At 33.4% G+C, this 15,277-nt stretch overlaps 1 protein-coding gene across 1 annotated transcript in view; it reads left to right on the top strand.

Annotated features, from left to right (window-relative positions):
- Nucleotides 1-15,049, top strand: part of RAB21 (RAB21, member RAS oncogene family) — a 28,133-nt gene extending 13,084 nt beyond the window's left edge. Inside the window, exons 4-7 of the mRNA XM_063074652.1 lie at nt 3,409-3,472; nt 10,463-10,517; nt 11,017-11,105; nt 14,136-15,049. Coding sequence (XP_062930722.1) covers nt 3,409-3,472; nt 10,463-10,517; nt 11,017-11,105; nt 14,136-14,278 — 351 coding nt within the window. The 3' untranslated portion in view covers nt 14,279-15,049. The remainder of the gene's footprint in view (nt 1-3,408; nt 3,473-10,462; nt 10,518-11,016; nt 11,106-14,135) is intronic.
- The last annotated feature ends 228 nt before the right edge of the window (nt 15,050-15,277 follow it).

Here is a 15,277-nt window from a genome sequence, read left to right as displayed (position 1 = left end):
TTAATCAGAATAACAACACTGATTTTTCAAATGTCCATTAATATGCCTTTGTTCACTAATGTAATTAGTTTGGGTTTTAAAAGTAAAGTATATAGTTTGTGCATAAGTTGTGATCATTCATTTTTTAATGGGGTATTTAATTCATATAAGAGTAATTAGTGGTTTATTGCATGGCTTTCTCAAATATTCAGAAAGGGCAATATTTAAGCTCAGAACAATATAAGGGCTTTGTTTCTCCTTCTTAAAACCCACATACATTTCTTTGATTCCATACTGTATAAGTCTGTTTCTGTTGCTTATAACAAAAATACCTGAAACCAGGTAATTTGTAAAGAAACTCATACACGTTTGGAGGCTGGGAATTCCAAAGTCCAGGGAACACATCTGGTGAGGGTCTTCTTTGGTGGTGGCACAGGGTATCGCCTTTCAAGAAAGGCAAGCGTAAGAGAGAGAAATAACTCCTCATGCCTTCTCCTTTTAGAACTCTCTGGCCACACCCACAAACACCAGTAAACCATCAGATGGATTAATCCATTCACTATGCATGGTCCTCACAATCTAATCACCTCTTCAAGGCCCCATCTTTTAATTACCATAATACGACTTCCCACCTTCAACAGTCACAGTTGGGATTAAGCCTCTGTGAGTTTGGGGAGACATTCAGTCTATAGCACATATTGGGCACCTGAAAACTTGGTGTGGCTGAACAGGCTCCCTTATTGTGAAGAGAAAAAGGGAAGATCAAAATCAAGCATAAGCTCTTTCCCCTCACTAAATATTCTGGAGGGTATAATATAAGTTTTATAAGGACAATCTAGGTAGTGTTTATTTTAAAGTTCCTTCATTTTTTTACTCCCCTTCAAACTATGCCAAAAATGTAGGATTTCAAGTTTTGGGGACCAAAAATGAGTTACCATTAAACTTACCTCTGAGTTCTCATCACATCAGGAGGATAAGGTGGTTACTTATTTGACCTTTTCTCCTATAACGTTTCTTGGAATAAATTTGTCAGCAGTTTGTAACCAAAGGGGGTAATTTCCAAGGCAGAAGCTTTTCTTGCCTTGAATTACAGGTTTGTTCTTGTTGAAATTTGCCTTTTTTGTTTTGTTTTATTGGTTTTTTTTTTAACTCTTCATTTTTTTCCCCTATTAAAAATAGTGGAGCAGATATACAAGTTATACCTTGGGTTATTAATGATGTGGAAAAATTTAGTCCAAGGAGTAGAAAAATGAAACGATAAGTAGCTTGCATATTTAATGATTTTTTTTTTTTTTCTGAGTATTTAATGATTTTTAAAAGTTATTTTGAGACTGCTATTTGGTGCTGTTTGTTATTCCTTCCTGGCCTTTTGCATAAACAGAAAAGATTTAAATATTTTATTGATTAAGAGAAAGTTGAGTCTTTTAGGATGAAAAGTGGCTAGTTAACTTTTTTTTTTTCTTTTTCTTTTTTTATTATTTTTATTTTATTTATTTATTTATTTATTTTTTAAATTTTATTTTGTCGATATACATTGAAACTATTTAATTACATAACAAACCCCCCAAAACTTGGTGGCTTAAAACAACAATTTATTATTTCTCATGATTCTGAGGGTGGGCCAGGCAGCTCTTCTGCTCTATGTGGTGGCGGTGGAGTCACCCATGTAGCTACATTGAACCGGAGGTTTGGATAGGACTGGAATGTCCAAGAAGGCCTGGTGCTCCTCCATATGGCCTCTCACTCCATCTGGTGTCTTATCCTCTGATACTCTCTCTACCTGCTCTCTCATTATTCTGTGTCCTAGCCTAAGCTTTTCATATGACAACTGGATCCCAAAAGTGTAAAAGAAGAAGCTCCCAGGCCCCTTTAAGGCTTAAGTCTCGAAGTGGCACAGCATTACTGCTGCCACTTCTCTTGGTCAAAGTAAGTTATAAGGCCAGCACAAATTCAGAAGATGGGGAATTCAATCCTACCAGTTGATAGGAGGATTGGCAAAGAATTTGTGACCATCTTTAACTCACCACAAAATGTATGGGAGTAAGGAATAGGATGCCTATTTGGGGGGGGGGACCTAATTGGAGATGAATAACAAATTTATAAAGAATGGTTAGATTAGTAGGTTGTGATACTGTATGTAGAGTGAGTAGAGTAATATATAATTGGATTCTGGCATGTTTCTTTTGAGGTGATGCAGATGTACATTTTATACCAATACTGTCTAATTTTTCTTATGTGAAATCAAGTAAGAAATAAACTTTGAAGATGTACATATATGTGAATGAAACAAAAAGATAGGGCTGTACTGAGAAAGCTGTGGTTCAGTGCTGTTTTAAAGATAAGGGGTGATGATAATTACCTTTGCTTTTATAAGGATTTTGAGTTTACTAAAGACAGTTCCCTTGCATTCTTGCAGAGAATAGGAGTGTGGAACTGTTACATTTGTACTGTAGGACCAAATGCACAGTAAGTGCTTACCACATATCTAATGTAATTTTTGCAATTTATAGATGTGTGTGTATTTTTTATAGGAAGGATTATAAGTTGTGTGTGATTTAATTGCATACAGATTAAATTCCATCACAAAAAAATGAAAATAGGTGTCCAGGTTTGTTCTTTATCCTATTTTATTATAATCAACATATTTAATATCATGAGTTCAAAAGATTAATTTACTTAGTTTCAGTTTACTCCCAACTGTGCTTACTGCTATGCTTTATCCATAGTGTAAAATCAGTTTGTTACTGGAGTCATTGTACACCAGTGGTTCTCTTTTGGGGATAGCAATGTTTGGAGACATCTTTGATTATCACAATTGGAAGGTGCTACTGGTGTCTAGTGGGTACAAGGTCAGGGATGCTGCTAAACATCATACATTGCACAAAGAATTACCTGAGCCTAGTGCCAAGTTGAAAATCCCTGTCATACACTGGTGAAAATTTATTTTGCTACTCTTTTTTGGTGCCCGTGTACATTTTTTTTTTTCTTTAGGTGTATGACACAGATGCTCGTATGCCCTCTATTTAGGAACCAATTAGGATACAAAAGACTATTAAGCTCATGTGTTCCTAAGTCCAAATTGACTTCTACATAAGCATCTATTATCAGAGGCTGGAGTTGATATGCTTTTTGTTCTGGCAAATAGCTTGGATCTGTGAAAGATTTATGAAAATTTGTAATTAGAGGTGCTTCTGTATATACTCATATATGGATATAGAGAAAGATCTTTCCATTTTATATTGTATGTATGTGGTTTGCAATATAATCTGGCAATAAATGACCCTTCAGTGAATCATTCCTAGTAATGACTAAATATACGAGCTGCTAGACAAAATTCTGAGATATTTTGACAACGTTGAATTTTTGGATGTTGTAATAGTAGTAGTTCTAACAGAATTTGTTTTAATATTTGCTCTTTTCTATACACAGGTAAAAAACTGGGTCAAAGAATTACGAAAAATGTTGGGAAATGAAATCTGTTTATGTATAGTTGGTAAGCAACATTACTCTTTTAGAAAATGTTTTTTTCTAAAATGTTTCCTTAATGTTTTATTAAAGACATAGTAAACACGTAATTCTTATTTTAAAAGGTATATGGGAAGGGAAGAAGAGCATTTTAATGTTTAATATCTTAGAATAATTTAGGATTTGGCAGTGATTGTCCAGAAGATTTAAACTCTGTAGTTCAAGGAATGCCTTGGAGAGCACATGGGAAGCTAAATACATGAGGCTTTAAGTTCCCCAGCCTTGCTTTAATTTGACCTTAACTTTTTTACCATAAGATTTTGTTCAGGAAAAAAGAGTTTGGGAACTCCTTTAAAATAAAATTAAAGCCAATGACTTAAGCCAGTGTTCTTATTCTATACATTTAACTATGCACATTTTCGAGTCAAATACAACTTTGGCTGCAAGGATACAAGTAGATCGTGATCATAGGGTGGAAGAATATTCTTAGATAAATAAACAAACTCTAGAACTCTCGGACTTCTGGAATTTCTTTTTGGTTCTCTTTTTCTTTAGATTATTCTATGATATAACAATTATTGAGCGATAAAAGTATACAGGACATTTTGCTGTGGACACAACAGACGTTATCTTATGTAGTCCTCATAAACTCTATAAGGGCTTTGTAGAGGAGGCTGAGTCCTGGAGATACTTAATAACTTGCCCAATATCAGGTGGCTGTCAGAGATGGGATTTGAATTTAAGTCATTCCAACTCCTATGCTTATGATATTAATCCTTATGATGTATAGCCCCTCGTGCTGTTTTCTCTCTTCCTTTCTGCATGGCTGATAATAGGAAGAATGACCTGAGAGAAAACAGAAAAGTTTTAGTGGAGGACAAAGATGGTATTTGGGGAAATGAAAGAATGGAATGGTCAGCATGGGGAAGTTTTGTTTTTAGTCTTAAGAATTTTTTATTTTTATTTTTGTTTTTTTTAAAGATGACCAATAAGGTGATCTTAACCCTTGAACTGGTGTTGTCAGCACCATGCTCTCCCAAGTGAGCTAACTGGCCATCCCTATATAGGGATCCAAATCCATGGCCTTGGTATTATCAGCACATACTCTCCCAAGTGAGCCACTGGCTGGCCCTAAGAATTTTTTATTTTTAACTGGAGTTTGCATTTCATGCATCTTGTCACCATTAGATTGGTACTTTACAGTCCTGGATCAGAGTGTACATCTCAGGGAAGAGGCCAATGAGACTATTTACCCTGCTTTTTACTCTAGATGGTAGGTGTTATGACAGAATATTTCAGACTGGAACACTGGACCGCATAGGAGTTTGGGGCCAAAGCTGCACCTAGTCATTACTGAATTTTGCATGGCTTTGTGTGGTATATGGGATTTACTAGAAGTGGAAGTGGCCACAGTATGCAGGTACTGAAGATTTAATTTTGGTCATCTTTCTGAAAAGAGAAAGAAATTACTGACATATACACAAGAAAGTCAAAGAAACCTCAATAGCTTGTTTACTTGACCAAGGTCACAAGTAACATAAAAAAAAAAAATTAGCTGGGTTAAAAAAGCTTCTGAATAGTTTATTTAAACTGTATATATGTTCTTCATGCTCATAAAAGGTTTACAAATATTGGATCTGGTAGCTTACTACCTCAAATAGGGTCAAATATTTCTCATTTAATGTATTAATGATTGTATGAAGTATTAAAAGCTCCCATTCTCTTCTATTGGCAAGTATGACATGAAATTTTAATTGGAATTCAGAGTTGGAATAATTTTGAGAGCCTATTATCATTGTTCCTAAACTTGGTTATCATTAGGATAAATAACTTTAGAAAAATGTCTGAAAGTTCTCCCGGCCTTATTCCAGATACGCTAAATCAGAATCTGTATGTATGGGACTAGGAATTAATCAATTCCCTCTTTTTACCCCATCTTCCTTCTTTCCACAAATATTTTTAAGTGACTCCTTTGTGCCAGGCACTTGCTATAATTCTGATTCAGCCTATATATCCACTGGTGTTTGGGAACAACCTATCTAGTCTGACACAATGCAAGAATCTCATTTAGATAATCAAGTTACTGTTGTTTGAAGACTTAAGGTGACTCTTTGTTCTTATCAGAAAGGCTACTAAATTTTTTACTAATTTTGATGGTTTTTTTCTTCATGTTTAGCTGAAATCATACTCCCTGTAACCCTCTCTTACTCTTTTTTTTTGACGGCTGGTGGTATGGAGATCCAAACACTTGACCTTGGTTTGATTTTTTAAAGTGAACTTTTTGTTGAAAATATTTGTTCAGAAAACTGAACAAATCTTCAGTAACAACATAATTTTCACAAAATGAAAATTTCAGAAAATGTGTACAGTACCCTAGAAGGCCCATTTGTTTTTCTTTCTCATCCAAACACTATACAATTGTCTTCCGAACCTCACCGTCACCCACCCTTAACACTATGCTGACTTTTTGCTTCATGAATTAATTTTGATTTAAGTTTTATACAAATGGGGTCATATAATGCAAACTCTTTAGCATCTGGCTTCTTTGGCTTTACATTAGGCTTACAAGATTCCTCTGTGTTGTTGTATGTTGATATAGTTTATTTTATTCTCTTTGCTGTCTAATCCTTTTTCTGTGAATATTCCACAGACATTTACATTATTTTCTCACTTCTTGATTTTTATTTTATTCTCTGTGGTAGTTCAGTGTTTATTCTCTCTTCTGTTTTATTACCAACTTTGAAATAATAATACTATTTCATAGGATTTTGGTGAAGATTATATGAGAGTACTTCAAAAAGCTTGTGGAAAAATAGAGTTAAAAGATAATACAAATCTTTCCACGAACTTTTTGAAGTACCTTCATATAACGATTTGGAAAACATTTTACATAGAGATAGACATTTGACAAGTATTTTATTCCTTTCTTATATTCTCTGGATTTTTCAACTGTTTTTCATTTGGCTTACCTTCTAGACATTCTCATCATCCTGGTTATTTTCTCCTGGGTTTATTCCAGTGATATCAGTGTGTCTCCTACACTTGAAATAAACACTAGAATCCACATGCTGTTGAGCCAATGTATACTTGTAGACCCTCTTTTTTTTTTAATCCTCACACTGTCCTTTTATCAAGATTGCACAAGCTTTTTACCAGCCATGTCAACTCATTGTCTCCTTTATATAGATTATAGTTAACAAAAACCTAAAGTCCTTTTTTTATAAGTATTGCTGTTTAGTGAGGTTTTTCCCAGCTTGTTCTTATGTGATTAAGTTATTTAAACCTAAGTGTAGGAATTTCAACTTGTATGTTTTTGAATCTTTATGTCCGATACATAATTTACTAGCTTTTTTGTGTGTAAATTGAATACTTAATCTCCTATGTCCTTATCTAAGCCACTAATAACCATGTGTTAATCAGTTATCAAGAACCCCCATATTTAATAGCAGAGTCTTTTTCTTCTAGATTGTCATTAATTCATTGATTGGCACTCTTGACTCTGGTTGTTCTACTTGCTAGTGTTCTGTATCTAGTCTGTCCTTATTATTTGTATGTTTATTAAGCAAATATTTATTATTAATCATAGTTACCATTTATTGAGTACCAGGCACTGTTCTAAGAACCACACATTTATTATTTCATTTAAGTCTCCTGACAACTCTGTAGGAAGACCATTTCCATTTTACAGATGAGGAAATGGGGTTAGAGAGCTTGATACTTCCCAAAATAGTTAGACGTAGTCTCAGATTTTAACTCAGGTCTGCCTGCCGCTTAAAGCCCATATTCTTAGTCAGTACTGTATATTGCTTGCTATGTGCCAGGATTTGGGTACTGTAGTGAATAAGTGTACAAAATAGATATGGGCCTTATTCTCCCAGAGCTTATTGTGTAAAGAGAGAGAGAGAGAGAGAAACAAGCCACTATGATATATTATGATAAATGCCATGTAAGGGGAAGTACGAAATGTGAAAACACAAAAGCAAACCTAACTAGATTTTGGGGGGTAGGGGGGTGGATAAAAGAAGATTTCTTAGTAAGTATTGGATAAACCTAAGTTAGCTAGATGAAGTCAGCAGGGTGGTGGTAGAAAGTGTGTTACTATCATGGTCTTTAGTTCTTTCATAACAATACTGATTTTCCATTTAATCATTCACTATGATGAATATTGCTGACATTAATAATATACTCTTAGGGCCGCCCGTGGCTCACTTGGGAGAGTGTGGTGCTGATAACACCAAGGCCACGGGTTCAGATCCCAATATAGGGATGGCCGGTTAGCTCACTTGGGAGAGTGTGGTGCTGACAACACCAAGTCAAGGGTTAAGATCCCCTAATCGGTCATCTTTTCTAAAAAAAAAAAAAATAATAATAATAATAATAATAATAATTTACTCTTTCCTGAGCATATACTTGCTACAGGTTGAGCATCCCTGACCTGAAAAATGTGAAATCCAAAATGCCCCCAAATCCAAAACTTTTTGAGCACCAACAAGATGCTCAAAGGAAGTGCTCATTGGAGCATTTTGGATATTGGGCTTTTGGGTTAGGGATGCTCAGCCAGTTGAATGTACAGTATTCTGCAGTTATTCCAAAATCTGAAAAAATTCGAAATTTGAAACACTTGTGATCAGGCATTTCAGATAAGGGATTCTACACCTGTATATGCTAGGCCTTTTGCATATTCATATCTTATTTACACATCAGTCCTGCAAGGTTTGCCAGCTACATTTGCACAAAGTGAGACTTCAGGAGATTATGTAATTTTCCCAAAATCTTATAGCTATGAAGTGAACCGGGACTTAAATACAATTTTCTTTAGATTTAAAAGCTTTTTGAAAGCTGCTTTCCACTATGCCCCACGATTATCTAGTCCAAACAAAATATGATTCTAGTTCTTTATCACTATTAGGTCATCTGCCCTTAGCAATGGGCACATTCCTTCCATGTTTTTAATTCAAATATGTATCTTTAAAGAACATAAAGTTTTTCCTATTCTTAGGTTGGCTTTTCCCCTCCCTCTTCGATAGCCTTGTTGCTTTTTAACCTTCATTGCACTATACTTTCAAGTAGGTGCTTACTTTGGTGGTTGTCCTTGTTTTTAAGTGTTTTAGGCCTGTCAGAAATTTCCCTACATAGCTGCACAGTAGTAATGAAAAAGACATGAGCCTCATAGCCTTACTTTCTTAGCTGCCTGGCTTTTGAAAGAATATAAGTACAAAAAAGGTTTTTGAGTTTGGAAAGATGTCAGACATTAACAGGTCAGTTTTTTGTGACATTGTCTGCGCTGTCAATCCATTGTGAACACTGATTATCCAAAGAAGTGGTAGTTATTTAGTAGAGGGATTTAAAATTTGTTAAATTTAAGAGAATAATTAGGGTATTAAAATAGCTATTTTAATAACGACCTGATTTATCAAAATTAGTCAAGTCTAAAATATTATTAAATAATAAAGCAATGTTTAAATAATTTCTCGTAAATGTTCATCTGAGATGAACATTAAGGTGATTGTCTCTACCTACTCTCACTCTTTTATAGGTGTTGATTCTGGTAGAATTTGGAAAACAAGGCATTAAAGATCTAAAAAAAAATTCATAGGGTTTAATTAATTGGAACAAAGTTGTCATTGCTCTCTATAGGGGAGAAAAGTCTATTTTACGTTTTTAGAGGCAGAAATCTTGGGCATGTTTGTTGGAGCCATTGGCCACCAGGTGGTGCTTTTTGCATTCTTTATAGAGTAAAATAACTTTTCTTCTGATTACTGTCAGATATATTGGCTGTAATATTTAACAAATTAAAAATTTTATTGGCAGAATATAATGTAGGAAATCAGAACTAATATGGAACTTCTTGCTGAGATAGACAGCAAGACAGTTCAAAGAAGAGAGGGTTTATTATTGAATTTGTTGGTACTCATTGAGCTTTGTATCATTTACTTTCCTCCCTTTTACCCTTAGGCTATGGTGGCAAGTAGTTTCTTGCAGCTGCCAGCAATTAGGTGCTCAGATTATTTGAGATCCTCAATATACAAAAACTCTGGTCTTGTACTTTCCAGTGCTTGCTTTATTTGAAATTGTCTTCTAGACTCTATAAGGTCTCAAGAAAAAAAATGACCTTATTTGTGAGGTTTCTCTTTTCCCCCCTGAAAGTTATAATAGAAGAAATGAATGTATTTGTTAGAAATGTCTTTCCTTAGGGTATTTTTCCCTACTCCTATCTGTTGTTTCCATTACCTTTATCAGTCTTTGTGTTTGGTAAACTCACCTTAATTTCTATCCTGTATTGAATAAAGAATCTGCATTTTGCAGTTCTTGTGGCTTTTTAGCATAATCTCTGATTCCATTGCTTAAGGAGAGCTAAACTTATTTTCAGTAATTTTAAATCTTTATGATATGCATATATTAAGTTCTAATAAGTCAGTAAAAGTGTTTTTCTAAACAGTATAGTTTTTTCCCCTTTGGTGATGGTATAGTTTAAAACCCATACATATTAATTCTTACTTTAACCAGTTTATATCAGCCAGAAAACCAGAATACTCTTAGGCTCCAAGAGGCTAGGCTATTTTAGTAAATGATGAAAGATAACCATATTTAGTTATTTACTGGCTGTAAGTGGATTGGGGACTATAGAAAATTTTTGCTCTTACTTTTGACCATTTACGTGTGGCTAAGAATTTTATGTTTCCCTAGAATTTTTAGGGAACCTTAGTCCCTGGTATACCCTAAATCAAAGAATAGTGCTCATCTCTTTGGAAAAGTTATTTTCTCTCACAGAGGCTGCAGATTGAAGAGGGATGTGCCTTGAGGCACGTGAGGGAGAATAAGGCATTCACCTTGGCCGTCATGGTCAACCCTCACATCATAGTGGTTAAATTCATAGTTTTAAAACATTTGAAGTCTGATGGGGATTTGTATTATATTTGCAACTAATTAAAATAGCAATTGTATATTTAGAGTTGGCTTAATTTTATTATAAGAATGAATCAATATTAAAGATTAGTATTTACTTTTTTCAAATTAGGTAATAAAATAGACTTGGAAAAGGAGAGACATGTTTCCATTCAAGAAGCAGAATCGTAAGTGTTGTGTCCCCCCGACCCCCATCACTCTCCAGTAGAAGTCTTCCTCTTTGTACAGTGCACTGTACTATTTAGGTATTACTCACACCTCTTAATGTAGATCGAGCTATTGGATTCAGTGAAACATGTTTACATTGATAATTTTTGGACTTTTTGATGATATTTAAAGATATTTCACTCTCACTTCCATTTTGACTTCAGTAAAAAATACGAGAGTGGTATAAAAGAAAATTACTATGATCAAATAGGCAGTGAGACAAAATACTTTTAAAGTATTTGGATTCCAAATTAATCTATAAAATTTCAAGTCTTGTTGTATTTATGTTATTTAAAATTTGGTTCAATGTATAGAGAGGTTAAATAGCTATGTAATTTTAATAAACTTGGATAAATTAATAAATCACTAAAATTGCTACTGTAAATAATTTTAAATAGTCATTACAGAAACATGAAAAATGTTTTACATCAGTCACTAATATTACTTTTATTTTTAAAGGTATGCAGAATCTGTGGGAGCAAAGCATTATCATACTTCAGCCAAACAGAACAAAGGAATTGAGGAACTCTTTCTTGACCTTTGTAAAAGTAGGTATATTCAGATTTAGTAAGTTTAGAAATGGCTGTTTTTAAAATATTGGTAATATTTCTGAAGTGATGTTTTACTAGTCTCTGTTAGCGACCGCATTGATAATTTGTCACATCTACCAGTATTATTACTTACTTAATATTTTAAAGTCATTTTTAAAAATTATTTTTTAAATTATTTTATTTTATTTTTTTAACTCATTTTTTACAGCTTAAATACCTACTTTAGCCCTGTTTCAGGCAGTACTTAATGGTTATGAAATCATATGTGAAGTATGTGTTTAATGCATATTAAAGTATATGCATAACTATTAAAAGTTACAAAAATAAAAATGGAATGGGAATTTACAGATTAAAAGAGGTTTAAGACCTGTAACAGCTTGTTGCAGTGGATAGACCGTATTTGGATCCTGATTTGACAAACCAGTGGAAAAACGTTTGTGAAACAATTGGGAATCTATTCACTCATTGGATATTTGATAAGCTTAAGATATTGTTAGTTTTTTTTAGGTGTGATTATGGTGTTGTGGTTATATTTTAAAAAGAGAGTTTTTATCTTTTAGAGAAACATATTAAGATAATTTTTTAATAGAATTATGTATTTGGGATTTGATTTAAATAATGAGATGCTAGGAATATGGATAAAATTGGCTGATAGATTTTTATTATGCTATTTTTTTCTACTTTTGTATGTGTTTGAAATTTGCCATATTAAAAAGCTTTTTAAAAAGAAAGGAAAATAAGTTTGTTTATACATCACCTGAAAGTCATTTCTCGTATCGCCAGTAGAATGCATATCAAACAGGAAAACCTTAGTCTGTGGAATAATAGATTGTGATGACTTTGTCAAATTGTATCCCTTGAATTTATGTACCTCATTCTCTTTTGAGAATTTAATGAAACCATGGTTTTTCTCTGCAGAAAAAAATATATATACACAAACTTTGGAGTAGATTTTAGTTTTATCAAACTCGGAAGTCATTCATAATTCTTCTAGAATAGATTACCTAAGTGAGTTCCCCTGATCAGCATTATCAGCATTACTTGAGAATGTTAGAAATGGAAATTCTTGGGCCCTATCCCAAACCTACTGAATTTAAATCTCTGGAGATGGTTCCCAGAATCTGTCTGTATTTTAACAAACCCTACATTTGATTCTGGTGCACACTAAAATGTGAGAACCACTACTGTGAATAATTACTTGAGAGTCTTGTTAAAATGCATATTTGATTTAGAAGGTCTTCTGTGGTTTGAGGTTCTCATTTCTACAAGCATCTGAGTGGTGAGGATGCTAGTCCTCAGACCATACCTAGAGTAGCCAGGCTGTAAATAAGTGGCTTACAAAATATTATAAATCTCACATCTTCAAAACATTTTTTAGTATTGTCCACATGTTTATTTAAAAATTATATAAAATATATAAGCACTTTTTTTCATTTTAAAACATACCTAAAAGATAGAAATTTTGAAAGGTTGAGAAAAATAAGTAGAAATAGAATTTGTAATGTTTCCTTACTTCATCTGAATGGATTGTCCCACACACCTCAATTTAGAAACCATTGTTTTAAGAGCAGTCTTTGTACCCAAATTTAATAACCCTTGTTCTATTTTAAGGACTTCCTCTTCCCTCATCTTGTCAGATATGTATTTTGCAAATACAGTCATCCCTTGGTATCCGTGGGGACTGGTTCCAGGACCTCCTGCATATATCAAAATCTGTGAATGCTGAAGTCCCTGATATAAAAATGATACAGTATTTGCATATCCTGTGCATATCCTCTGCTATACTTAAATCATTTCTAGATTATTATTTTTTTATTTGCCAGCTGGCCAGTATGGGGATATGAACCCTTGACCTTGGTTTTATTAACAGCATGTTCTAACCAACTGAGCTAATCAGCCAACCCTAAAGCATCTCTAGATGATTTATAATACCTAACAATGTAAATGCTATGTAAGTAGTTATACTGTATTTTTTAGGGAATAATGACAAGAAAAAAAGCCTGTACATATTTAGTATAGATGCAGTTTTTTTCAAATACTTTTGATCCCTGTATTTTCTCCCAATCTGTGTGTTGTATTTTCATTTTTCTTAATTGTGCCTCTCAAAGAGCAGAACTTTTAAATTTCAGTGAGGTCTGATTTATTAATTTTTTTCTGACTTGTTTTTTTATCTTTTACAAAAAATCTTTGTCTAAGCCAAAGTCACAAAAATTTTCTCCTACAAAATTTTTCTCCTATGTTTTTTTTCTAGAAATTTTGTTTTATAATTTACATTTAAGTCTGTAATCCATTTTTCATTGATTTTTGCATATTGGTTGAGGTATGAGTTAAGGTTTATTTTTTACAAATAAATATGCAGTTCTAGTACTTATTCAATATTGTTAAATATATTATCCTTCATTGAATAACGTTGGCATGTATGTCAAAAATCAAGTGACCATATATGTGGGGATCTTTTTCTGGACTCTGTTTTCTGTTCCACTGATCTCTATGTTTCTCCTTTCATCAATATCTTGCTGTCTTGGTTAGGCAGCTTTATGTTATATCTTTAAATCAGACAGTGTGAGTCTTCCAGCTTTATTCTTCAAAGCTCTCTTATCTTAAACTCATTTATTGTTTCAAAAAGCATTTGCTTAAATGTATTACATTTCTAGTTGAAGAATAAGTCCTGTACCCTAAATATCACTTGTACTTGGAAAAATTTGCACAACTTTGACGTATTTCTAATTACATTTGGAAAATCTTAAAGATTATACTTCTACAAAGTATTTTATTCAAAGCAAAAAAAAATGTTTTTTCTGGATGTCACTGGGGCCTTTATCCCATCGGATTAGTAAATTTGCTACTTGACGCTAGTTTTTTAAAACTTGCAAATAAAGCTATTTTAGTGAGCTGAAACAATGTTCATTATATTTAGTTTTCTTGTTGGTTGAAAGTCAGAAACAGTTACCATAGTGGTATACTGAAATTATAGGAGAAGATTCAAAGATCGTGGTCCTAATGATTTTTGCTTTCTCCCTCTCTTAGGGATGATAGAAACAGCACAAGTGGATGAGAGGGCAAAAGGCAATGGCTCTAGTCAACCAGGAGCTGCAAGGCGAGGTGTACAGATCATCGATGATGAACCTCAAGCCCAGAGCGGTGGTGGAGGGTGCTGTTCTTCTGGATAACTGTTCATACCTAAGAAATTAAAAAAACAAAACAAAACTGTGGATCATTGCCCTCAACATGAAGACTGCCATATTCTGAGTCACATTATTTTACCAATGGAGTTATAGAATTAACAGTATTTTAAATTACGTTTATAACACTGCAGAGACCTTAAGTGCTAAACTTAGTGGAGTTTGTGACCAGAGAATTGGCATTTTCTACAAATGTTAACAAAGCAATTACCAATGGCCTTTTTACATATTTTTTTCTTTAATGAGGAATAATATGCATGTAGAAAAGATCTACGTAAAGGCTTCATTTATATTCTTTTAAATCAGATCTTTATTTAATAACTTATATATGTTGTTGGAATGGAATACATTTTTGCAGCCCTTTGTATTTTGTGGTAGTTTGAATTGTATCACTTCTAAATAGCAAAATGTTTTTGTTTTTGTTTTTTTTTAATTAGCAGATACCTGAAGTACTATTTTTGCAGGGTTTGCACAGGCCCCTAACTGTCTACTACTTTGATATAATCTATATACATCCTGTATGCTGAGCTGGTAAAATACATTGTAAATTACACATTAAATATTTTATCTGCTTTTATAAGTGCAAGGTGCAAAAAATATATGCAGTAGTCTCATGGATGACTGTAAAGTGAATTAACATTTGATGATAATGCCTAAGCTTTTTGACTCTGATATAAAGATCATGGATGGCTCCCCTTCACTTTTCTCTTAACTTGAAAGTGGTGTGTTTAAATTTTCACATATATTTTACTTGAATTATTGCTGTTGTCACTTTTTTTTTTTTTTTTTTTTTTTGCCTCTGTAAGTCCATCTGATGGTTGAGCAGCAGCATTTGCCTTTTGGTTTGGTTTTTTTGTTTTTTGGTAAAAGACATGACTTCTGATTTTGCTTTAAAGTGGTTACCTTAGAATTTGAGTGGAGCATGCTGAGTTTCACTTCTACAACAGCTGTAGTTTTCTCTTAGGCTTTATATGAGATGGGTTCACC

This window comes from Cynocephalus volans, chromosome 12, assembly GCF_027409185.1.
Source record: "Cynocephalus volans isolate mCynVol1 chromosome 12, mCynVol1.pri, whole genome shotgun sequence".
Lineage (NCBI taxonomy): Eukaryota > Metazoa > Chordata > Mammalia > Dermoptera > Cynocephalidae > Cynocephalus > Cynocephalus volans.
Note: the sequence above shows the minus strand (reverse complement) of the source record. Positions and strands in the feature narration are given on the sequence as shown.